The 24470-nt window shown below is 33.0% G+C and overlaps 2 protein-coding genes and 1 long non-coding RNA gene across 6 annotated transcripts; 1 reads left to right on the top strand and 2 right to left on the bottom strand.

The window, feature by feature from the left end:
- The first annotated feature begins 400 nt into the window (after positions 1–400).
- LOC149559885 (uncharacterized) lies at positions 401–11797 on the top strand. The gene is made up of 2 exons (XR_016363628.1): positions 401–977; positions 11409–11797. It is a non-coding gene; the product is annotated as an uncharacterized LOC149559885 (long non-coding RNA).
- A 2656-nt stretch (positions 11798–14453) lies between these two features.
- Positions 14454–18827, bottom strand: LOC149559884 (uncharacterized). 4 transcript variants are annotated; one of them, XM_089824346.1, is made up of 6 exons: positions 18633–18827; positions 17623–18388; positions 17258–17447; positions 17043–17171; positions 16158–16247; positions 15851–15985 (listed from the first exon to the last, which is right to left on the bottom strand). In XM_089824346.1, exons 2-3 carry the CDS (start codon positions 18079–18081, stop codon positions 17346–17348), a joined length of 561 nt encoding a protein of 186 aa, XP_089680472.1. In that variant the 5' UTR covers positions 18082–18388; positions 18633–18827; the 3' UTR covers positions 15851–15985; positions 16158–16247; positions 17043–17171; positions 17258–17345. The 4 variants fall into 4 exon arrangements, with proteins under 4 accessions (XP_089680475.1, XP_089680472.1, XP_089680473.1 ...); XM_089824348.1 differs by having other exon boundaries at positions 15904–15988; XM_089824347.1 differs by lacking the exon at positions 17043–17171.
- Positions 18380–19734, bottom strand: LOC149559883 (uncharacterized). The gene is made up of 4 exons (XM_089827504.1): positions 19150–19734; positions 18964–19036; positions 18586–18848; positions 18380–18388 (listed from the first exon to the last, which is right to left on the bottom strand). The coding sequence occupies exons 1-4, from the start codon at positions 19534–19536 to the stop codon at positions 18380–18382; spliced, it is 732 nt and encodes a 243-aa protein (XP_089683630.1). The 5' UTR covers positions 19537–19734.
- Positions 19735–24470: the final 4736 nt, after the last annotated feature.

Here is a 24470-nt window from a genome sequence, read left to right as displayed (position 1 = left end):
AAGTGCATCTTTTCATATATTTGGATGCTAGGATGTAAATGTGCATTTATGTTTCAATGGAAACTTATTGTCTAATATTATTTTGCAACAAGCAACTCTTTTTAGAGTCTTAAAGGACCACCACAATACCAATTTGGAGTTTTAGACACATTCTTTGTTCTTAGAATTTTTAATTTTTTGAGTCTCTATTAAATTGTTTTTATATTTGACCTAAATTGCACCTCCTAGACCTTTTGGCTTGGCTGAGCCTCTTTCTAATTAATTTCTCTTATGTATTCTTTTACTTAAATTATTATATTTATAATTTTATTTTTTCTCGAAAAATGTAATTTCCTTTCCACTATTCCTATGACCGGGCTACATTACAAAATGAAAATGAGATATTTGTCTAAGCTTTTAAAAGGTCAAAGCTCATTATCGTCAAAAATATAAAATCTGACTTAACAAAGTATTGCCAATGCCAAAGCCAAACCCCAGTAACGTGAAGGCCGATTGAAAACCAAATCCTCAACATCCGCCTTAGCAATGGTTATTGAAACTCCGCCTTCAACCAGTTTCGTTTGGAAATGTTCATGGAAAGCATGGCAGCGAATTCGGGCTTGCATCTCCTCAAAAGCACAGCCGCCAGCAGAGATTACTTCTTCAAATCCGACATACCTCTTGTTTTTCCGTCCTCTGGTCTAGGGTTTAGGGTTTGAGTTTTAGGTAAACCCTAAACCCTAAATCTCGTGGCCAGATAAGCTCTGGAATGGGCAGATCTGCATCACATCAAAAGCAAAGCGTTCGGCGGCTACTGGCAATTCCAGTCGTCGATGTCGAAAGCCCCTGCTTCTGCTTGTGGCTCTGCAGCTTCTCGATCTCCGCCGTTACTTTCTTGTGTATACTCTGGCACTGCAGTAGTAGATGATAGTTTCTTCATATGCCATCGTTACTGCTCTATAGGCGGCGCCGTTTTCTCCCGCGGTGTATATATTCAGGTACCAGGACAGCAAAATCCCTAGTAGCATTGTTGCTATTGCTCTTATTAGCCGATTCCTGTTACATTTAGGTTTACAAATGATTAACTTGTTCAAATTAAGTTATAATTAGAAAATGTTAATCCTACTGGAAAGCACAAAGCACCATCAAATATTGCAGATATGCAAAAACAAAGCATACATAATGCAGTAGCAGTCACACATACATTGCCAATTATCGACCTAACATACCTCTAGTAAACAATTGAAAGCCTTTCATGTTTTCGGGACCAGAGGATTATCTAGAACATGCAATGCTTTGTCTTCATCTGAATGTTGGATAGCTACATTCCCAATTCCATAGGCAAGTTTGTAATTCCCTTCAAGCACTTGCTTAAATTCAGAAGCTTCTTGAGATTTTCCTTGCTTGAAGACATTATCCACTCAGATTTTCTAAAACCTTATGACCTTGTTCAAGTTTTAGCTCAGTCAAATTTCATGAAGAGAGAAGACTATTTCAACTTGATACAGGGGTCAAGTTTTCTGCCAGAAAATCAACAAATTTTTCTGAGATCTTTTGACCTAGCTCAAGATGTAGCCCAGTCAAATTTCTTGTGGTCTCCACTCATATTGAACTGTGGAAATTGTTATTGTGTTAGAACATGGGGCCTGCCCTAAAAGGGATTGAGCATTGGTGGGCATAATTGTAATTCGTACTATATTTTCACCAGCATTAGTGACACCAGATGATGCTCCACCAGGTCCAAGGCGGACGTTGCAAGAACTGATGCCCGAGGCAGGTCTCATAAGGTCTTCTCCCAAGCAAACAAGAAACAAAATTTATTGGAAAATAAATAAAGTATAATTTGTTCAAATGTAAAAAAATCAAAACATAAAGTTCTTTCTTGTTAAGGGGGCTCCTTTTTAGCTGTATGTGCTTTAGAATTGTTTCTGATTTGCAATTAATAACTGGAACTGCACTAACCCGATGTTTGCACAGGGAGTAATGGCATTAGTTACGTGATAGTCTCCAGATAGGTGGACAATTTGTAGAGACGGTTGCTCTTTATGGAATCTGCTTGCTCAAACAAAAATATGTGATAACAGATTAATATGGCATATTGTATTCCTACAAAATTCTTAATGCACTTATGCAATCTTGCCATTTAATGAATGTCTCTCTTTCCAAGGTGTGAGAGTGACATGAAGCAAATTAACCGTTTCATCTAATCCAACATCCACCCACTAGCCAAAAATAAAATACTAGCAAATAATTTCAGAGTATTAATTTTTGAGGTAGAGACAGGAAAAATGATCTACTCGTCACATTTCTGCAAAATATAAAGACGAGCTCAATTGTAATGCTTAAAGTAACAGACCAAAAATTCAGATACATGTGAAAAGGTTCTAGTTTTCTAAACAGAAAAACTTCATGGAATGTCAATGGCATACTTGCAAATAGTGAATTTTGGAAGGCATGTGCCTCAAATAGGCCATTATGCTTCTAGTCTCTAGAGTGTTAAAAGACCTTTGTGATTCTATCCTACCAGACGTGTCCAGCTCCTAGACAACTTAAGACAGATGGAACGAGCCAGAATCTCTATACAAGCCAGAATCTCTATACAAGACTAAATCTTTGATAAACAAATGATTCCTCAAGAAAAAATTAAATCTTCTTAGGATGGCTGAAGAACATAACACCAACAAGGTAAGCTGACTGGCTGTAGTCAGAGTAAGTATCAGTAAATCACTTTTCACTGTAAAACAGGAACTTTGTAAAACGTGTCCAAAACACATACCATGTAGGTTTCTTTCAAAAGTTCCTCATTTACCACTGCCACATCTTACTGTCAGGAGGCCCTCTTAAACAATAAACTACCAGGGTAGTTTTTTCTGATATTTTGGACCAAATGGCAAATATTGTAAATAACAATATCCTGATATGAAATTTGATATATAATCAATCATTAATTAAAATGAAATTTACAAAAGATAAGAGAAAAGATAGCAGATAATGATTAACCTTCAGATGCACCTCCCCCACATTTGTACATTCCGGTATGGCAGCAGCAGATCATAGTTTCTGCCTTCTAAATAATTTTCCCACTGCTCTATAGGCAGCGCCGCTTTTGCCCATGATGTGGATATTCTGGTATTGGAGCAGAAGAATCTCTTGTAGCAGTGTTGCTTATTTGGCCCTCATCATCATGCTTCTGTTACATTTATGTCCACAAATGGTTAGCTTGTTTAAATCGAAGTTAATACTTTAACAAATTTAAATTTATCTGGAAAACACAAAATGCAATCAAACTAGAAAATTAAAAAAAAGAAAGCATACATTATGCATTAGTTTCTAACATTAACATAGTCAATTATCAACCCAACGCACCTCAAAAAAACTAAATTGAAAGTCTTTCCTCTTTTCTGGAACCAGAGGACTATTTGGGACATGCAACGTTGTGTCTACACAAGAATGCCGCACAGCTGTATCAGAATGCTGGATAGCTACATCCTCAATTCTATAGGATGTAGTTGCTTCTTGAGAATTTGTTAAAATAACTTTGACGTTCCCTTCACCTGCTTGCTCAAATTGTGGGACTCCCTGAGACTTCTCTTTGGGAGAAAACATTACCCCATCCAAATTTCCTAAAAGCTTACGACCTAGTTCAAGCTTTAGTTCAGTCAAATTTGATGTACAGAGGAGGTTATTTGACCTTGATATTTCTTCCGAACAATCAAGAAGCAATGTTTCTAAGATATTTTGACCTAGCTCAAGCTGTAGTGCAGTCAATTTTCTTTTAGCCTCCACGTCATCTTGAATTGCAGAAGAATCTCTGGTAGCATCGTTGCTTACTTGGCCCCCATCATCAGGCTCCTGTTACATTTACATCAACAAATGGTTAGCTTGTTCCAATTAAGATGTGCTTTTAAAAACTTTAATTCACCTGGAAACAAAATGCGATCAAACATTACAGAAATTAAAAAGAATGTATACATAATGCATTAGTTCTAACATAAACACAACCAATTATCAACCCAACATACCTCTAAAAAGCTAAATTGAAAGTCTTTCCTCTTTTCTGGGACCAGAGGACTATATGGAACGTGCAATGTTGTGTCTGCATCAGAATGCTGGATTGATGCATCAGAATGTTGGATGGTTGCATCTTCAATTCTATAGGATGTACTTGCTTCTTGAGAATTTGTTGAGGGAAGTTTATCATTCTTTTGAAATGCTTGCTCAAATTCAGGGACTTCCTGCGATTTTTCTGTGAGAGAAGACACTATCCCATCCAAATTTTTTAAAATCTTATGACCCAGTTCAAGCTTTAGTCCAGTAAAATTTGATGTAGAGAGGAGGCTATTTGAACTTGACGTTTCTCCCAAACAATCAAGAAGCAATGTTTGTAAAACTTTTTGACCTAGCTCAAGCTGTAGTGCAGTCACTGTTCTTTGGCCTCCAACTTGTCTTGAATTGCAGAAGTGCACATATAGAGAGTCAAAGAAATGCATAAGATATGCTTGATTTATAGAAAGATGGTAAGAAGACAAATTACCTGATAAGTGGTTTCTAATGATTGATTTGTATCTCTTTACTGAGATAGAATTGTGATAAGCATAGTTAGATAGCGACAATGAAAAGATGTAAAGTTTTGTAATATCTTAATGAAGTCCTATTATAATTAATTGGGAAAGCCTCTATTGAAATCTGATTGAAAAGATCATTATTGAAGAAGGGAGACTGTTGATAAAGAATGTTTTCAATCATTGTTTTGTCACTGATGTCAAACCTACTATTTGCTAGAATGACAATTGCTCATAAGATCCAAGTACTATCACTTAGTTGATTGATGAAGAGGATTTAATCAATAAGATGTAACAAAAGCACCTAAGGGAAAGGTTGAATCATGGTTTTCTAATGAAGTACAAGGATCAGTTAAGACAATGGTAAAATGATGTATTAATAATACACTTGAAGATACAGAGGTTGGGTACACTTAGAAACTCTAGAAGAATAAGTTATAACAAAATTGCCTACAAAGCTTGACTAAATTCATTAGTAGGTGTTGAGCAAGCTAGTTCATGCCGAGCAAATTATCAGTAAGTGTCGAGCAAATGCAAAATCTAGTGTGTGTCGAATGAAATAGCAAGTGTTGAGCAAGTTCAGGTGCCAAGCTAGATAAAATGTAATAGGTACCAAGCATCAGTAAAACTTAATTGATGCTGAGTGAATCCACAATAGGTGCCGAGTAACACAATATGTGCTAAGCATTAGAAAGTCAATAGTGCCGAGCTGTTGCATTATTTGAAAAATCAAAGATTTGCTAGATCTGAGCTGACCAGTTTGTTACCTTGAATTTTGTGAACCAAATGGAAGATAAGAATGTTGAGCTAGTGGCATAGAATTCTAGGTTAACTATTTTTAGGTGAATACAGGAGGATTCTATGTGATGTTTCTAGAAGAAAAAAGATAAGTGGAAGATACATCGTATCTTACCTAATCCATTCAAACCCAAAATAAGAGCAAGAAGATTAGAGAGCAAAAAGTATTCCAAACTTCTATTTAAGGAATTATAGGTCAAGAAACAAAGAGGGATTGGAGAGAGTGTGCGGTATCAAGGAGAAGTCATCTAGGGGGGAAGAATAGAGTACAAAGACTCTGCTTTGATAGGTGACCACAGAGGTGATTGCATTGGCACAACAAGCATGAAGACTCAAAGAGACAAAGCTTGAAAGGAGGAAAAGTTGTCAGAGCTACAAAGACTAAAAGCCTGGAAAATTTGTGAATTGAAATTGAGATCTAAAATTTACAAGTTATGTTGTGAGTTATATTATATCAAAAGCACTTATTGTTACTATTGTATCATTTAGAAAAAATCCTATCGACTTAGGTTGGTTTAACAACCATTTTGTAAATCCTTCAATAGGGTGACATTCCAAGTGAATGTTCTAAAGTCCTTTAGCCATGCCCACTTCTAATAGGGTGGTTGAAATCCTTTAACCAGGTCACATTTAATAGTGTGTTTTGTAGCCTTTAACATGGCATCACTTCAGAAGAGTGAGAAAGGAGTAGCATGTTACTAGTGGTTTTTCCCAAATTAGGTTTCCAAGTAAATCACTATGTTATGTGTTGATCTTCATGTCTTATTCGTGCATGTTGATTTTTTAGTAACTTGCTAAGAATAAAGTTTAGCTTGGATGCATGGTTAGTTTAACAGACTCACTATACTTAGTGAAAAAGTTTTATTAGGAGATTTGGACCTTGAATAAGTGATTTGCCCCCCCTCCTCTCAATTATTCTAAAATCATTTCTAACAGCCTCAAGGCCAACTTAATGAATTATTTTGAGGATAAGGTATAAAGGACGGTTATGTTCCTTTTGTTGAAGTGTGGAAATTGTGAAGTGATATGCAAAGTATTTGGAAAATGTGAGTAAGAAATCTAAGGGATTATTGGATGAAAATTTGGTGAATTGGTATCAAGATCAAAAGAGGAGAAGTTTGGTCAAAGGATAGAAAAGGAGCTATACATTTCTATTATTATGTAAAAAATAATATAGAGACTAATTGGAAAGTGAGTTCGGTGGTCTTGCCCTTGAAGCTATTTGGACAATGGGTCCATCTATTGGAAAAATGTTCAGCGCTCCCCTCAAGATTTGTGAGAAGGGCTTAACTACCTCTTGTGTATTATAAGTTGAGTGGTTGTATTAGGAATTGATAGATCGGTCTTTGGTGCAACAACAACGCCACTCTAACAAGTGTATCAGAGCTTGGTCACAAGTTTGAATTCTTAGACCCTCAAGTAACGCTAAGGGGGAGATTGTTGGAAAAATGTTCAACACTCCCCTTGAGATTTGTGATAAGGGCTTAACTACCTCCCATGTATGATGAGTTGAGTGGTTGTATTGGGCATTGATAGATTGGTCTTTTAGTGCAACGACAACCCCACTCTAACACCATCCGCCTTCTACAACTCCTAATAGGGTTAGAATCTCCTAATAGGGATTCAAAGTCTCCTAACAAGGATTGATATCTATTGAATGTATTTCATTGGCTCCTAACAGAGTCCACCCTCTAACAAGGAACTTTTATATTAATAAATCATTTTGTGGGTACCATCCCCACTAGGGTTTTCCCTTTGATCAAGGGTTTCCCCAGTTAACATATCTGGTGTTATTGTGTATGAGGTTATGGTTGCTAATTATATTGTTCACATGTTTAAAGATTAATAAGGTTGATAAATGTTTTAATAGTTGGATAGTTGATTCACCCCCCCTCCCCCCTCTTAGTTATCTCGGTGGACTTTACTTTCTAACAACATCATCCCTCCACCACACTCCTTCTATGGTGTGCTTTGGGTAGTCTTTGGTAATGCACATGTTTTTTTTCTTTCTTTCTTTTTTTGAGTACTCTCATAGTACTCTAAACCAGAGGATGAAGTTTATTGAAAAATGTGATGGTTCTTTAAACATTTTTTATAGTGCCATATCCAATCATTTATTTGGAAAAATAAATCTACTTTTTGGGTAGTTGCTTCTTTAATTGGACCTAATTAGGCCTATTAGGCCTTTGAACACTTGACTTTACTTTTACACAGACATAATATGATCACATTATGTCTAGTATAGTTTTACTTAACATAACACAATCACATCATGTTTAGAATGACAATATACTCATACAAAGCATAATGTGATCATGTTTTGTTAATAAAAAGTGTAATCATGTTTAGGCTCGGTAATAGGCCTATTAAATGACCCAAAGGGTTGAGTTGATATTTTCTCTCCATTTTCATTGCTTTAGACTTTTTTTCATCCTCTAAGATCAATTCTCATCTTTGAATTCATTAGTTTTGCAAATGGTCAAGTAGGTATCTCTAAAATTACCACCATAATCTCTCATATTTTCTTACATTTCTAACCATATAATTTTTTTAATTTTTGAACAAGATTTTCATTGTGAAGTTAATTTTTCTATATATCAATGTCTTGATAGTCCTCTTAGACACATGTCTACCATTTATCATAATACTTTTGATCTACTTAACCAAATGGAAAATAAATTACATATTATTGTTTTACGCATGATTCTATACACTTTTTAAAAAAAGTGTTGATTTTAGATTATTTCGATGCAAGTTATGCCCAGTGCACAAAGAGGTACCAAAATTTTAGGATGGGGTCACTTCAAAAAATCATAGAAAAAAAATGCTCATTAGAAAATTATGAAAAAATACAAAAATTTTAGATCTCACTCTTACCTATCATCTTACCAAAGGGTTTTGTGAAATACTAAGTATAACTATATGTTTTGTGGAGCACACATAAACACTTATGTTATGTTTTTCAAAAAAAAATAGGAACATTCTTTTGTGTGCATTGGGTTTGACCCTCTTAATCTTATCCATTTTAAAAAAACCTTAGTAGTTTAGAAACTCGATTCAGAATACTACAATTTTTGTGCTTTACACATTTTCATATTTTGAGTGCATGACCCTCAAATCGATCTTCCAAGATCAGGTTTACCTGATTTCAAAAAAAAGGCGTCCACATATAGCCCCCCTCTTTGCACACCATCTTGGTTCACTTACCCTAACATGAACATGCTTATAGGCCTAAAATAGACCTGATAGAATAAGGCCTCCAATCTTAGTTTTTGGTAAATAACTTCAATTTTGTCCAAAATACTATCTAGACTAATTTGATATATGGACAACCATTTGGAAGCTCTATGAGATTCCAAGGTTTTAAATTTCCAAGTTACTTCTAAGGTGCAAAGCCCCATATTGCACAATTAGTGAGGGTTTTAAGCCTATTCAACTAAGGCTTCCCCAATTTCAATGATTCAAAGGCTACTTGATTAAGCTAACATTGCCAACACTTGAAGAGAAATTTATACTTATTTCCTAACAACCTTCAGGGCCCCTCTACATTTTATTCAACCTACACTCCTATATGTTATTACGCTTTCCTCGTTAGTCACATAAGTATGCCTAACCATAACATCATTGATTATTAAAAAGGTTTGATGAGTGACAAGTAAAATAGAAAGGAAATCCTATGATACACATGCCTACCCCTCTTTCTACACAAGATCTCAAATTTTCACTTGTGAGATTAAGAGGAATAGGCCATTTAAACAAAAACCCTAAGTGTAGGCTAGAACAAGGACTATGAACAAGAATAATTTATCTAAGCCCTCAAATCCAATTAAGTTAATCAATCAATGAAATTAAAGTGAAAGTAATAACAACTACCATGTCCTTAATGTTAAAGTTTGTAGTTGCAATAGAGATCTTTATCTGTTAAAAATCTGGATATTATTATTGTTATTGTCATCTTCAATTGAAAAATGACACTCAAGCTTAATTTGTAATACTAAATGTAATTGACATGTGTCACTAACATGTATTGAGGCATGAATATTCAAAGAGTTATAATTAATTATAGGAGTTATGGGAATATCAAGAGACCTTCGGTTATAGTGTGAAGAGTCTCTCCTATATATATATATATATATATATATATATATATATATATCACATTAAGTGAATGACATTGTACACTTGAACATTTCATTATCAATAAAGTTATATTTATGGGTTTTTCCCTTCATTCTCGAAGGGTTTTCCCAAGATAATTCGGGTGTTCTATGTTTCAGTTTTCCTCTCTTTCATATTGCTGGTTATCTTCATAAATTTTTGGACTCTAGTTTTAACATGGTATCAGAGCCAGGATGACAACAATAGTAAAGAAAGTTTTTTTTTACGTGCATATATTTCTCAGAAGTTTTGTTAAGTCCCTATATTTTGTTGGCATCATGATTTATCTATTGTGATCTTTCTCTTGGCTTTGATAATTTTATGGTTATTTTTAGTTTCAATCATATTTGATATGGTTTGTTTCTTTGTGTTAGATCGGTTTAAAATTATTTTCTCATGAGATGATTTATTTTTTGTATCAGGAGGGTTATTTTGCATAAGATAATGTGTTGCGGTGCTAGAAATTAAATCAATAGTTACTCCTCCTTATGGTGGCCCAAGCATTTTCCATTTTTTGCTCAATATTCCACCTCCACATGAAATGCATTGGTGTCAGTGGTTATGGGTTTGGGACTTTATGTCAAACACTACTAAAAAGACTCTATATTTCACATCAACCTTCTATTTTTTTATGGATATGTGTTATAGTGCATGCATGTATTTTTTTTTCTTCCATCATTAGCTTGTTCTAGCTCTCTCATGCCATGAGCGCATGTTCTTCAACTTTGGTGATTTTTGTGCCTTTCTTGTTTTATGATTGCGCATATCATATCATGGGTCTATGTCTATAGTCAAGCTTGAATGATTCCTCGATTTCGATATAGATTATACTTGAACAATCAAATGAAGTTCATAGCAATATTCCTTTTGAAGGAGGCTTCAAAATATTTTTCTTCGATGCTTATTGATGTCTTTCTGATTATGATCCACCAAGTCTTACTGCTTTTCTTTTTTCCTGTATGACTATCATCTTAATGAATGCAGTCTCTAATTCCAAATGTAATCAATGACATTAGATCTATAAGAGAGAGCGGAATGAAGCAACATGCCTCTATGTTGTTATGTGTATTGACATTTTATTACTTACACCATTGTTGTCATCTTTATTATTATCACTAGCATTTGGCATGGAGACTGTCGAGTGTCTTCATGGTTGACTCATCCAAGTTTGTACATGTTTCTATAGCTATCACTGCTCTTCTTTAGGTAATTGTTGTCAATTGAAAAGAAGGCATCTATCCATGTTCATGTTTGTTTTTGGCATTCTCTTCTTCATATTTGAGAATGTTGTGTGGCGTGTGTTCTGTATTGGGTATTAGTATATGTGGAGAGAAGTTATTGTAGAGGAGATTGTTCTAATTTTTTGTGGATTATTATTGTTCTCTTCTCTATTAACAAGCAACTACTATGATATTTTTCTCTGCTTAATTTTCTAAGCAACCTTTATGATCTATGCTAATGTTCTTTTTGTACGCAATCGGTAAAATCATTATTCTGTGAGTTATCTTATTCTAATCATTTTGGTGTCTAATAGAATCTAGAATTTTGAGAGTGAATTTTTTTAATTTGTTTTGCGGTACTTAAATTTGATCTTTGTTAATCAAATTCCTATAGGCTTCATTCTTATTGGATGTGTTCATCTGATATACCTTCAGGTAGACAAATATATTTCATGGATAGAGTTGTTTGAGAATTTATAGTACTAGTTGTGCTTTAGTCTGCACACGGGATAATTGCATGAGCATGCAAAGTTGGAATATTGAGGAGTGACATAAGATCCTAACATTTTATGAAGCTCAAAATCAAGAAATTAAAAAAGAGGAAGAAGAGATAAGCCTTCTATTAATTGGTTGTTGTCGTAATGTATATATATTTCTTTATGGTAAATTGATCTCTCTTTGTTACTTGCAGGATGTAACAAGATAAGGAATATAGTTCTAGAGGGAGATGTTGAGCTTGAGAGGGAGATTTTAGCTTCAAAGGGAGGCTTCATAATTAAGAGGGAGTACTTATGGAATCCCCATCACTCTCATAGATTCTTGTGATGCTTGTGGTATTTATAAAATTTGAGACTTAAATGGAATCAAGTCTTAGTTTATATTATTGTCTTTAAATGAGATTGTAAGATCATCTATGATAACTCCTTTGACTATGTCATAGTAAACATCATGTTGAGAGAGTCCATTATGTCATCATGTTGAGAGATTTCGTGATGGGAGTTGGAAGTTATGTAGAAAGATTCCATGATAGTTCACATTGAGAGAGTCTGTGAATAAAAGCTCAGCTGTGAGCCTTACAAATCTTTTCATGTTGTGTGATTCCATGAATATGACTCATTGTTACATATTTTCTTGTCGAGTGATTACATGAATATGACTCATTATTACAGGTTTTCATGTTGGGTAACTCCATGAATTATGCTTTGAATTCGTATTATTAGAATTTATCATTGACATTTTTTATTGCAGCTTTATGTGACTATTCAGCTAAAGATTTCTCTCTTGCTAAGAGGAAGTGCTAAAGCTTGTAGCTATGATAGAGATCTTTATCTATCAAAATCTAGATGTTATTATTGTAATTGTCATCTTTAGCTGAAAAATGACACTTACGCTTAATTTGTAATATTAAATGTAATTGACATGTGTCATTCACATGCATTGAGGCATGAATATTCAAAGAGTTATAATTAATTATAGGAGTTATGGGAATCTCAAAAGGCCTTCGATTATAATGTGAAGAGTCTCTCCTATTGTTATATATATATTACATTAAGCGAATCACATTGTACACTTGAACATTTCATTATCAGTAGGATATATTTATGTTGTGTGGCTAGGTTTTTCCCTTCATTCTTGAAGTGTTTTCCTAGGATAATTCTATTGTTATGTGTTTCAGTTTTCCTCTCTTTCTTATTGTTGGTTATCTTCATAAATTTTTGGACTCTAGTTTTAACACTTAATACATTAACAAATATCATTGTGTCAAGAAATTGAAGGTTGCAAGTGAATTTGTGCTTACTAGTTACCATAGTCATGTAAATACTCACCATGAATATATGCCTTACTTCATTAACCTTTTCAATTGTCTTCTATCCAACTTAAAAAAATATGAGAGACGACTCTCTAACTCCCCAATTGCCTCCACATGACCAAAATTCACAATGACCTTTCAACTTCTCCAAAAGTTATATTTTTACATCTTCACAACATTTTTTGCAATTTTGTAACTTTATTGACAACTTACATTCAAACTAACATACGATCCACATATCTAATTGGCCCCATATCATGCCAATATCAACTTTATTCACTCACAAACCTAGAATTCAACTTTGAGTACTTGCTGGCCAATGTTGACTCTAGTTGACCAATGAGAATAGAATGCACAAATGATGCAAACACATACCAAAGTATTAAAAATTATCATGAATTGACACAAACATGCATACAATACCCAAACACAACCACCTAATAACCAAAATACCAAAATTGGAGGGAGGAATCAGGATCATACATGATGCACCTACATGAGGAAGTTGAGGCCAGTCTGAACAAGCTATAAACTGTAAAAGTTAACCTTCTCATGTACTTATATTAAATGAAGTTTGGCGAGTTGCATGTCATTCTACAATTTTGGAGATAAAAAAATGACAAATTTGGTTGGGATTATGGTCATGCTTTTTTTAATTTGAAGGTGAATTATAAAGTTGGTGTTATTATTCAATAGTCCCCACTAGGGAAAATTGAGGCAGACCTAAAGAACAAAATAAAAAATGTGTTTGGAAATGATTGATTTATTTACTAGAGATTTGACTAAAGCAAAAGGTGGGCAGCTAGTCACCTTATTTCATGGTATCTATGTAATTTCTAATAATATTTTTGGACACCACCAAGTATCTTCTATGAGTAGGTACAAATACATGTTAAGTCTTTGTTGAGCTACCAAAGATTTGAAGACCTAATGTACAAAATCATAAGTGACATTTAAAAATATAAAGATGAAATCAAATTCATAGATTTACATAAATAATTTTTAATTTATTTTTTATCGGCAAGAGACTGAAGCCAAGGTTAATTATTATTATTTGTTGTAATTATTATTATTAGTTAAGGTCAAGTAGATTCGAACCCAAGACCTTCTAGATAAAAGACTCATAATTTACTCTTGTGTTGTAAGCACTTGCCTTACATAGATCAAAACTATAAGTGCATGGTTTATGTAAATTTATGCAATTGTAGATTTCACCAAACAAAATTATCTCAAGATATTGTTATCTAATATCCAATTTCATAGTTTAAATATTGATATTCTATTCCAATATTTTCAAACATTTCAATATATTTGTTGAAGATCTATTGTAAAATTTTGATCATCTATCACAGATTTCTAAATGTCCTTTTTATTGTGAACTCAAGAAAACATTTCATTTCAATTATTATTTTATTTATATTTCAAATTTAATTAAATAGAAATTTCTAAACCTAGTTAAATACTCCATTCCTTATTATGGAAATTAATTACTTTTAAAATGATCTATCAATCTTTCATCTAATTCAATAGAAGATAGAAGTGGAGTTACTCCATTCCTTATTATGGAAATTCATTACTTCTAAATTGATCTATCAATCTTTCATCTAATCCAAATTCAATAGAAGATAGAAGTGGATTTTGTTTTGGATTAAATCAATCCAAAACTGAGGTCAAAACTCAACTTCTAGTTTGGAGCATTATTCATTATTAAATTACTAGAGGACCCAATCACTCCACCAAATATCTATTTTGTCTCTTCAAACTTATCTATTGGACTTGCAAACATACTATCTCTTATTCCAAACATATTTAACATAGGTCCTCTCTTTATGCGCTGCACTATTATGCACTAGGATTTTGTTTCTCCTTGTGTTTAACCATCAGAATACGAACCGCAGATTGCACCCAAAAAACGGCAAATACATATTCTTCTCAGAATGAAAATACTGTTATAACCAGGCCTTCACATTCTCTCATTACATAAAACCGTTTCAAAGTGTTTACAAGTCTCTAGAAGCCTTTTACAGAGACAATTCCCTGAAGCCTGCTGGAGAAGCGTATCAGCTTTTAAAAGGTCAAAGCTCATTATCTTCAAAAATATAAAATCTGACTTAACAAAGTATTGCCAATGCCAAAGCCAAACCCCAGTACCGTGAAGGCCGATTGAAAATCAAATCCTCAAACATCCTTTGAGATTGACGCTTCTCAAATAGCAATGGTTATTGAAACTCCGCCTTAAACCAGTTTCGTTTGGAAATGTTCATGGAAAGCATGGCAGCGAATTCGGGCTTGCATCTCCTCAAAAGCACAGCCGCCAGCAGAGATTACTTCTTCAAATCCGACATAACTTTTGTTTTTCCGTCCTCTGGTCTAGGGTTTAGGGTTTGAGTTTTAGGTAAACCCTAAACCCTAAATCTCGTGGCCAGATAAGCTTTGGAACGGGCAGATCTGCATCACATCAAAAGCAAAGCGTTCGGCGGCCACTGGCAATTCCGGTCGTCGATGTCGAAAGCCCCTGCTTCTGCTTGTGGCTCTGCAGCTTCTCGATCTCCGCCGTTACTTTCTTGTGTATACTCTGGCACTGCAGTAGTAGATGATAGTTTCTTCATATGCCATCGTTACTGCTCTATAGGCGGCACCGTTTTCTCCCGCGGTGTATATATTCAGGTACCAGGACAGCAAAATCCCTAGTAGCATTGTTGCTATTGCTCTTATTAGCCGATTCCTGTTACATTTAGGTTTACAAATGATTAGCTTGTTCAAATTAAGTTATAATTAGAAAATGTTAATCCTACTGGAAAGCACAAAGCACCATCAAATATTGCAGATATGCAAAAACAAAGCATACATAATGCAGTAGCAGTCACACATACATTGCCAATTATCGACCTAACATACCTCTAGTAAACAATTGAAAGCCTTTCATGTTTTCGGGACCAGAGGATTATCTAGAACATGCAATGCTTTGTCTTCATCAGAATGTTGGATAGCTACATTCCCAATTCCATAGGCAAATTTGTTATTCCCTTCAAGCACTTGCTTAAATTCAGAAGCTTCTTGAGATTTTCCTTGCTTGAAGACATTATCCACTCAGATTTTCTAAAACCTTATGACCTTGTTCAAGTTTTAGCTCAGTCAAATTTCATGAAGAGAGAAGACTATTTCAACTTGATACAGGGGTCAAGTTTTCTGCCAGAAAATCAACAAATTTTTCTGAGATCTTTTGACCTAGCTCAAGATGTAGCCCAGTCAAATTTCTTGTGGTCTCCACTCATATTGAGCTGTGGAAATTGTTGTTGTGATAGAACATGGGGCCTGCCCTAAAAGGGATTGAGCATTGGTGGGCATAATTGTAATTCGTACTATATTTTCACCAGCATTAGTGACACCAGATGATGCTCCACCAGGTCCAAGGCGGATGTTGCAAGAACTGATGCCCGAGGCAGGTCTCGTAAGGTCTTCTCCCAAGCAAACAAGAAACAAAATTTATTGGAAAATAAATAAAGTATAATTTGTTCAAATGTGAAAAAACAAAACATAAAGTTCTTTCTTGTTAAGGGGGCTCCTTTTTAGCTGTATGCGCTTTAGAATTGTTTCTGATTTGCAATTAATAACTGGAACTGCACTAACCCGATGTTTGCACAGGGAGTAATGGCATTAGTTACGCGATAGTCTCCAGATAGGTGGACAATTTGTAGAGACGGTTGCTCTTTATGGAATCTGCTTGCTCAAACAAAAATATGTGATAACAGATTAATATGGCATATTGTATTCCTACAAAATTCTTAATGCACTTATGCAATCTGCCATTTAATGAATGTCTTAAGTGTTCTCTTTCCAAGGTGTGAGAGTAACATGAAGCAAATTAACGTTTCATCTAATCCAACATCCACCCACTAGCCAAAAATAAAATACTAGCAAATAATTTCAGAGTATTAATTTTTGAGGTAGAGACAGGAAAAATGATCTACTCATCACATTTCTGCAAAATATAAAGACGAGCTCAATTGTAATGCTTAAAGTAACAGACCAAAAATTCAGATACATGTTAAATAGAATAAGAAAATTTCCAGGCTACTTCAATTCATTACTTCTGTTATTAAACAGAATGGGAGAAAAGGTTCTAGTTTTCTAAACAGAAAAACTTCATGGAATGTCAGTGGCATACTTGCAAATAGTGAATTTTGGAAGGCATGTGCCTCAAATAGGCCTTTATGCTTCTAGTCTCTAGAGTGTTAAAAGACCTTTGTGATTCTATCCTACCAGACGTGTCCAGCTCCTAGACAACTTAAGACAGATGGAACGAGCCAGAATCTCTATACAAGCCAGAATCTCTATACAAGACTAAATCTTTGATAAACAAATGATTCCTCAAGAAAAAATTAAATCTTCTTAGGATGGCTGAAGAACATAACACCAACAAGGTAAGCTGACTGGCTGTAGTCAGAGTAAGTATCAGTAAATCACTTTTCACTGTAAAACAGGAACTTTGTAAAACGTGTCCAAAACACATACCATGTAGGTTTCTTTCAAAAGTTCCTCATTTACCACTGCCACATCTTACTGTCAGGAGGCCCTCTTAAACAGTAAACTACCATCGTAGTTTTTTCTGATATTTTGGACCAAATGGCAAATAACAATATCCTGATATGAAATGTGATATATAATCAATCATTAATTAAAATGAAATATACAAAAGATAAGAGAAAAGATAGCAGATAATGATTAACCTTCAGATGCACCTCCCCCACATTTGTACATTCCGGTATGGCAGCAGCAGATCATAGTTTCTGCCTTCTAAATAATTTTCCCACTGCTCTATAGGCGGCGCCGCTTTTGCCCATGATGTGGATATTCTGGTATTGGAGCAGAAGAATCTCTTTTAGCAGTGTTGCTTATTTGGCCCTCATCATCACACTTCTGTTACATTTACGTCCACAAATGGTTAGCTTGTTTAAATCAAGTTAATACTTTAACAAATTTAAATTTATCTGGAAAACACAAAATGCAATCAAACTAGAAAATTAAAAAAAAGAAAGCATACATTATGCATTAGTTTTTAACATTAACATAGTCAATTATCAACCCAACGCACCTCTAAAAAACTAAATTGAAAGTCTTTCCTCTTTTCTGGAACCAGAGGACTATATGGAACCTGCAATATTGTGTCTGCATCAGAATGCTGGATTGCTGCATCAGAATGTTGGGTGGTTGCATCTTCAATTCTATAGGATGTACTTGCTTCTTGAGAATTTGTTGAGGGAAGTTTATCATTTGTTTGAAATGCTTGCTCAAATTCAGGGACTTCCTGCGATTTTTCTGTGAGATAAGTCACTATCCCATCGAAATTTTTTAAAATCTTATGACCCAGTTCAAGCTTTAGTCCAGTAAAATTTGATGTAGAGAGGAGGCTATTTGAACTTGACGTTTCTCCCAAACAATCAAGAAGCAATGTTTCTAAAACTTTTTGACCTAGCTCAAGCTGTAGTGCAGTCACTGTTCTTCGGCCTCCAACTTGTCTTGAATTGCAGAAGTTGTAGCTCGAATAGAACATGGGGCATGTCCTAAAAGAGACTCAGTTTCAGGCCTAGTTGTAGTCACTACTATGCTTCCAGTAGTATTAGTGACATTAGATGACGCTCCACCAGGCCCAAGGAAGACGTTGCATGGGGCATGTCCTAAAAGAGACTTAGTATCAAGCCTAGTTGTAGCCACTGCTATGCTTTCAGTAGTATTAGTGACATTAGATGACACTCCACAAAGCCCAAGGAACACATCACAAGAACTTATGCCTAATGCAGGTATTTTAACGTTTGATGTAGACAGGTCACCATTTGAACTTGATATAGGAATCAAGTTTTCTGCCAAACAAACAAGAAGAAATTCTTGGAAAAAAAGATATAATTATTCAAATGCAGAGGAAAAAAATCAAAACAAATTTTTTTTGCTTGTTAAGGAGGCTGCTTCAGCTAATGCAGATTTTTTTTTGATAATTGTATACACAGGAAGCATCCCATAAAATTAGATATAGAATGAAATAAACATTAAAGCTGCATGCCTGAAGAATTACATTCAGAATGCCTAAAAATTCTAAGGGAGATGCACCTTTAAATGTAGAGGCCAAAGGTTCTGAAGATCTTGATAGAACTTGAAGATCATCAGTCAAGTTTAATGTAGCTTCAGACTTTTGTTTAAGAAGTGACTGCTCTTGCTCCAAATGTTCTAAAATATTTTGAGACGTCTCTCTTGACTGTTGTTGCAATTGGAACTCAAACGCTGACAAATAATTCCACTTCCTTGTTTCCATTGCTTTTTTGTAAACTGCAATCAGTAAATTTCGTCCAGATTTAGATTTATTTGCATGTAATGACAAATAATTGATTTGATTAAATGAAGAGGGTTTAATTATTTAAGTCGTTGAATAAAATAGAATTACCCAATGGGATGTAAGGTGTGGTCCTTCGTCGGGTCCTCTTCCTTATGGGGTCTCCAAATACTAATCTTCTTCTCTGTTTTAAGATCACATCACTTTAGTAAACAACTTATCTTCAACCATGAAAGCCCAAAACAAAGAAAATCATCAAAAAAATTGGAAAAAATGTTGTCAAACACGGATTCTTACCTCTCTTTCACTTATATTTCGAGACTGTGTTGGGTTCTTTTTAAAATGCTGACGAGATTCTGCACCCATGTAATCTTTAGCTATACTGATGGGAGTAGGGGTAGCTCTGCTTTCCTTTTCCCTCTGTTCTTTCTCTGAATTTTGCACATTCTTTGCTTGATCTATTTCCATGGAACTAGAGCCAGAATTAGAGCCAAAATCATAGTTTACTGTCCTTGCCTTTTTCCTCTGTTCTTGCTCTAGATTTTTCAGACTGTTTGTTTCCTCTTCCACTTGTTCAAATGTGCGCTTTCTCCGGATGTAGTTGAAGCACTTCACTGCACATTCTTTAATAAGATGGCTGGCTGGACTCACAATTTTTCTCATTATCTCCTTAGCAAATGCCATTCTCCTGTTTGAAATTTGCAGCAGGTATTTCCTGATTTTTCCCTTTTGCGATGCGATGCTACAGTAAAAGATTTGCTCTAAATTTAAAATCTAAATTTTCTGTCAATGATTGTTTCATAGCTATGGTAAATTTGCTGTCTTGTTCATGACAAGTCTCCCTGCTGGCATAGACGGCATCCTTCATCCATGACGTGCTTTTCACCGCAGTTTTATAGATATTGCACCACTCATAATAACAGTAAATAAATCTCGGGATTGACTTTCTATCTTCCATAGATTTACGGTTTTTGATTTCTGTATTAAAAAGATATAGATATTGCACCACTCATATTAACAGTAAATAAATCTCGGGATTGACTTTCTATCTTCCATAGATTTATGGTTTTTGATTTCTGTATTAAAAAGATATAGATATTGCACCACTCATAATAACAGTAAATAAATCTCGGGATTGACTTTCTATCTTCCATAGATTTATGGTTTTTGATTTCTGTATTAAATCTTTTTAATAAATAGTTATGCTTTTTTGGTGCAGTAAAAAGCCGTATATTTAGTATTCAACAAAGAACTAGTCGATTATTAATATTCAAAAAAACTAGGAGGAATTGACGGAGAGTTAGTGAAAAACGGATGGAATCTCCCATGCCATCATCCCATGGCCATGCGAAGCCGACAATGGTGGGGTGCACTTTGGCCCCTCGTATAGCCAGTGCCGTTTTAATCTCCTTAGCAAATGTCTTTTAAGTCCTGATCTTTTTCGTTTGCAACGCCATGCTAGAGGAAAGATTTGTTCTTCCATTGAGATCTAATTTTTTTTTTTTTATAATGATTTATTTCATAATATTGGTAAGTTTTCTTTCCTATTTATTGTAATTTAACTTTTCTATTTTGTTATTTTATTTTAAAACTTTTTAAAACTTTTTAAATATTTTTTTAAAATTATAATTTTTAAAAATTAAAATGTTAGTAATTGTTTAACTTATATATAATAAACAATGTAAATATGTAGATTTTAAAAAATATATATATATATATGAAATATTTAATAAAATATATTATAAATATTTAATATTAATATTAGATATCAAAATAACTAGATTGTGTTATAATACAGTATAAACAATATAATTTTTTTGTTTGTTTTATTTTTAGTTATGTTTATAAAAATATGAAACTAGGGTTTGAGAGTAGATAAATAAAATAATTCTTATCTAATTTAAATGATAAAATAATATAAGTAATAAATTGATCATCGAAGTGAATAAATAATTATGATTTAAAAAAATTAAAATTCTATTAGTTTTTTAACCTATTATATAATAAGCAATTGTAAATATATAAATTTTTTATAAATAACATTTAATTAAATATATTATAGATTATTTAATAATATATATTAAAATAATTTTATTATGTTATAATATTGTATAAATAATATTTAATTTTTTCTTTAAAAAATTCAATTATATTTTAACAATTCCTTTTCACTTTATTCATTTTCTCATTTAAAAAAGAAAAGAAATTAGTATATAATTTCCAAATAGCAAATTAATCGGAGTTTTCTTTATAAAATCTTAATTTGATTTTTAAAAAAAATGAGTTTTTAGTTTTAGAATATTTTACTTTATTTTTTAAAGTATTTTAGTTTTTAACTTTTTAAATTAATTGAAGTTTTTATCTTTCTTTAAATTGATTTAGTTTTTAGTCTTTAAAATTTATTTTTGTTTTTTTTCATTTTTTTTTTCTTAATATTTTTTCATAATTGATTTTTTATGTAAATTTATTTTGAGATGATCATTTTATTCATAAATAATAAATTAGGGAACGTGATTTGGGATTAAGTATATTTGATAATTCTTTATTTATAAAAAGATTTAATCTATTTGAAAATCTTTACATGAGTAAAATAAGTAACATTAATTTATTAATATAAAATATTCGACAAATGTGATCCAAATGTAAGCATTGTTTTAGTCAGTAAAATTGATTTCATTGCTCAAAGTCTGTGTTGGGGTATTTTAATATTACATTCTACATAATAAGAATGCGATTTATTTTGCAAAGAATTGTTTAGCGAAATTTGAAAAGTAAGTATGATTTGTGAATATGATATTTGTTTTGTATACATGTCAAATTAGTAAACATTAACTTAATGCCTTTGATTGTCATTTATTATGACAATTTGGTCATGTTAATTCTATCTATCTATCTATCTATCTATCTATCTATCTATCTATCTCTCTGTCTATCTGTCTATCTATCTTTCATCAAATCCTAACCCACACAAAAAAATTATGATTTGATGAAAAATAGCTATCTATCTATCTATCTATCTATCTATCTATCTATCATCAAATCCTAACCCACACAAAAAAATTATGATTTGATGAAAAATAGCTATCTATCTATCTATCTATCTCTCTATCTATCTATCTATCTATCTATCTCTCTATCTATCTATCTGTCTGTCTATCTATCTTTCATCAAATCCTAACCCACACAAAAAAATTATGATTTGATGAAAAATAGCTATCTATCTATCTATCTATCTATCTATCTACCTATCTATCTGTCTATCTGTCTATCTATCTATCTATCTCTCTGTCTATCTGTCTATCTATCTTTCATCAAATCCTAACCCACACAAAAAAATTATGATTTGATGAAAAATAGCTATCTATCTATCTATCTATCTATCTATCTACCTATCTATCTATCTATCTATCTATCTGTCTATCTGTCTATCTATCTTTCATCAAATCCTAACCCACACAAAAAAATTATGATTTGATGAAAAATAGGTGCCTTGAGAAGGATTACTCTTAGCATATTATATATATAAGTATATATAAGTTAGTAGTAGTCGTTGTGCACCCTGAAAGATATTTTTGAAGATTTTGGATGATAATAAATTTTTTTTTCTATTTTTAATTTTTTTTTTTTAATGTATATTTTTTAAATAGATCATTTTTAAAACTCTATTATGGATATGGTTGCAATTAGGCTTAGGGTTCAGAGTGCAATTATTAGTTCTATTTTCGTAAGGTTAGTATCAAAGTATTCTTTTAGATATTTTAAACATATTGTATATATAGTACTTTAGTTGCATAATTAGAAGACATGACTGATTTTCTTCAATTTAGTATAATGTTATTAATTTATTCAACTTTGAATTATGTAGACCTTTAATTTATATGTTGTATGCTTAGAGTTAGGAACATGGTTATGGATAGGGACACAAATAGACTTAGTGAAAGGATTCCTCATTAGAAGTAGGGTTATAGGTAGATTTAGCATTAGGAATATGGCTAGGGGAACAACTAGACTTTGAGGGTTAGGGTTAGTAGTCATGTGAGATTAATATTAAAGTGGTAAATAGTATTATTATGTTTAACAACTATAATTAAATTTTATAATGTTTAGGGTTATAATTATGATTTTGTGTTTGGATTAGGGTTAGTATTAGATTATAGTTAATCTAGGTTCATATTACAGTATACATGCATATGGTTAAGGTTATAGAGGTTAGGATAAAGTTTACAATTGGAGGTCAAGGTTGAGTTTATGTGTACGATTAGAGTTAGAGTTAAGACGTTAGTTATGGTTAGAACTCTCTCTCTCTCTCTCACACACACACACACACACACCAATTCATAATCCATCTAAATATACCTTCTCTTAATCCATATAAATATACCTACTCTCACTCTCTAGTTATCTGGACCCTACCACTAGTTCACTCTATATTAAAAACAAAATATAAACTATTATCTCTCTCTCTCTCTCTCTCTCTCTCACACACACACACACACACACACACACACACACACACACACACATCCCTTTCTACTTTGTCTAGATATTCCCTCTAATAACCATCTCTTTCTTTCCACCCTCCCTATCTTACCATCATTTTACTCTTTACCCCACCTTCTCTCTTAAAAATAGAATATGAGAGGATCTCTCTCTCTATCTCTCTCTCTCTCTCTCTCTATATATATATATATATATATATATATATATATATTCCCCTTAACCTCTTTCCCTCTCTTTATCCCTTCCCCTATCTCTCTGTCAACATCTCCCTCCCTCCACTATCTGTTACCTCTCTCTCTCTCTCTCTCTCTCTCTCTCTCTCTCTCCCACACACACCACCTAATCACTTTCTCTTTACCCCTATCTTTAAGTTCTCTTTCTACCAAAAATATAGTAGGATCCCCCCCCCCCCCTCTCTCTCTCATGACTGTGTTGGGGTATTTTAATATTACATTCTACATAATAAGAATGCGATTTATTTTGCAAAGAATTGTTTAGCGAAATTTGAAAAGTAAGTATGATTTGTGAATATGATATTTGTTTTGTATACATGTCAAATTAGTAAACATTAACTTAATGCCTTTGATTGTCATTTTTTATGACAATTTGGTCATGTTAATGCTCTCTATCTATCTATCTATCTATCTATCTATCTATATATGTCGAGAGTAATCCTTTTTGAGGTGCCTATTTTTCATCAAATCCTAACCCACACAAAAAAATTATGATTTGATGAAAAATAGGTGCCTTGAGAAGGATTACTCTTAGCATATTATACATATAAGTATATATAAGTTAGTAGTAGTTGTTGTGCACCCTGAAAGATATTTTTGAAGATTTTGGATGATAATAATATTATTTTTCTATTTTTAATTTTTAATTTTTTTTTATAATGTATATTTTTTAAATAGATCATTTTTAAAACTCTATTATGGATATGGTTGCAATTAGGCTTAGGGTTCAGAGTGCAATTATTAGTTCTATTTTCGTAAGGTTAGTATCAAAGTATTCTTTTAGATATTTTAAACATATTGTATATATAGTACTTTAGTTGCATAATTAGAAGACATGACTGATTTTCTTCAATTTAGTATAATGTTATTAATTTATTCAACTTT

This window comes from Cupressus sempervirens, chromosome 4 (genome assembly GCF_028749045.1).
Source record: "Cupressus sempervirens isolate cs-2001-9-10 chromosome 4, ASM2874904v1, whole genome shotgun sequence".
Taxonomy (NCBI): domain Eukaryota; kingdom Viridiplantae; phylum Streptophyta; class Pinopsida; order Cupressales; family Cupressaceae; genus Cupressus; species Cupressus sempervirens.
Note: the sequence above shows the minus strand (reverse complement) of the source record. Positions and strands in the feature narration are given on the sequence as shown.

Coding starts and splice junctions, on each gene's coding strand:
- LOC149559883 (XM_089827504.1), bottom strand. CDS start 19,536: ATGGCATTTGCTAAGGAGATAATGAGAAAAATTGTGAGTCCAGCCAGC. Junction 19,037..19,149: donor GAAATATAAGTGAAAGAGAG/GTAAGAATCCGT, acceptor ATCTTAAAACAG/AGAAGAAGATTAGTATTTGG. Junction 18,849..18,963: donor CACACCTTACATCCCATTGG/GTAATTCTATTT, acceptor TACTGATTGCAG/TTTACAAAAAAGCAATGGAA.
- LOC149559884 (XM_089824349.1), bottom strand. CDS start 18,081: ATGTTCTATTCGAGCTACAACTTCTGCAATTCAAGACAAGTTGGAGGC. Junction 17,448..17,622: donor TTCAATTTAGTTTTTTAGAG/GTGCGTTGGGTT, acceptor TAAATGTAACAG/AAGTGTGATGATGAGGGCCA.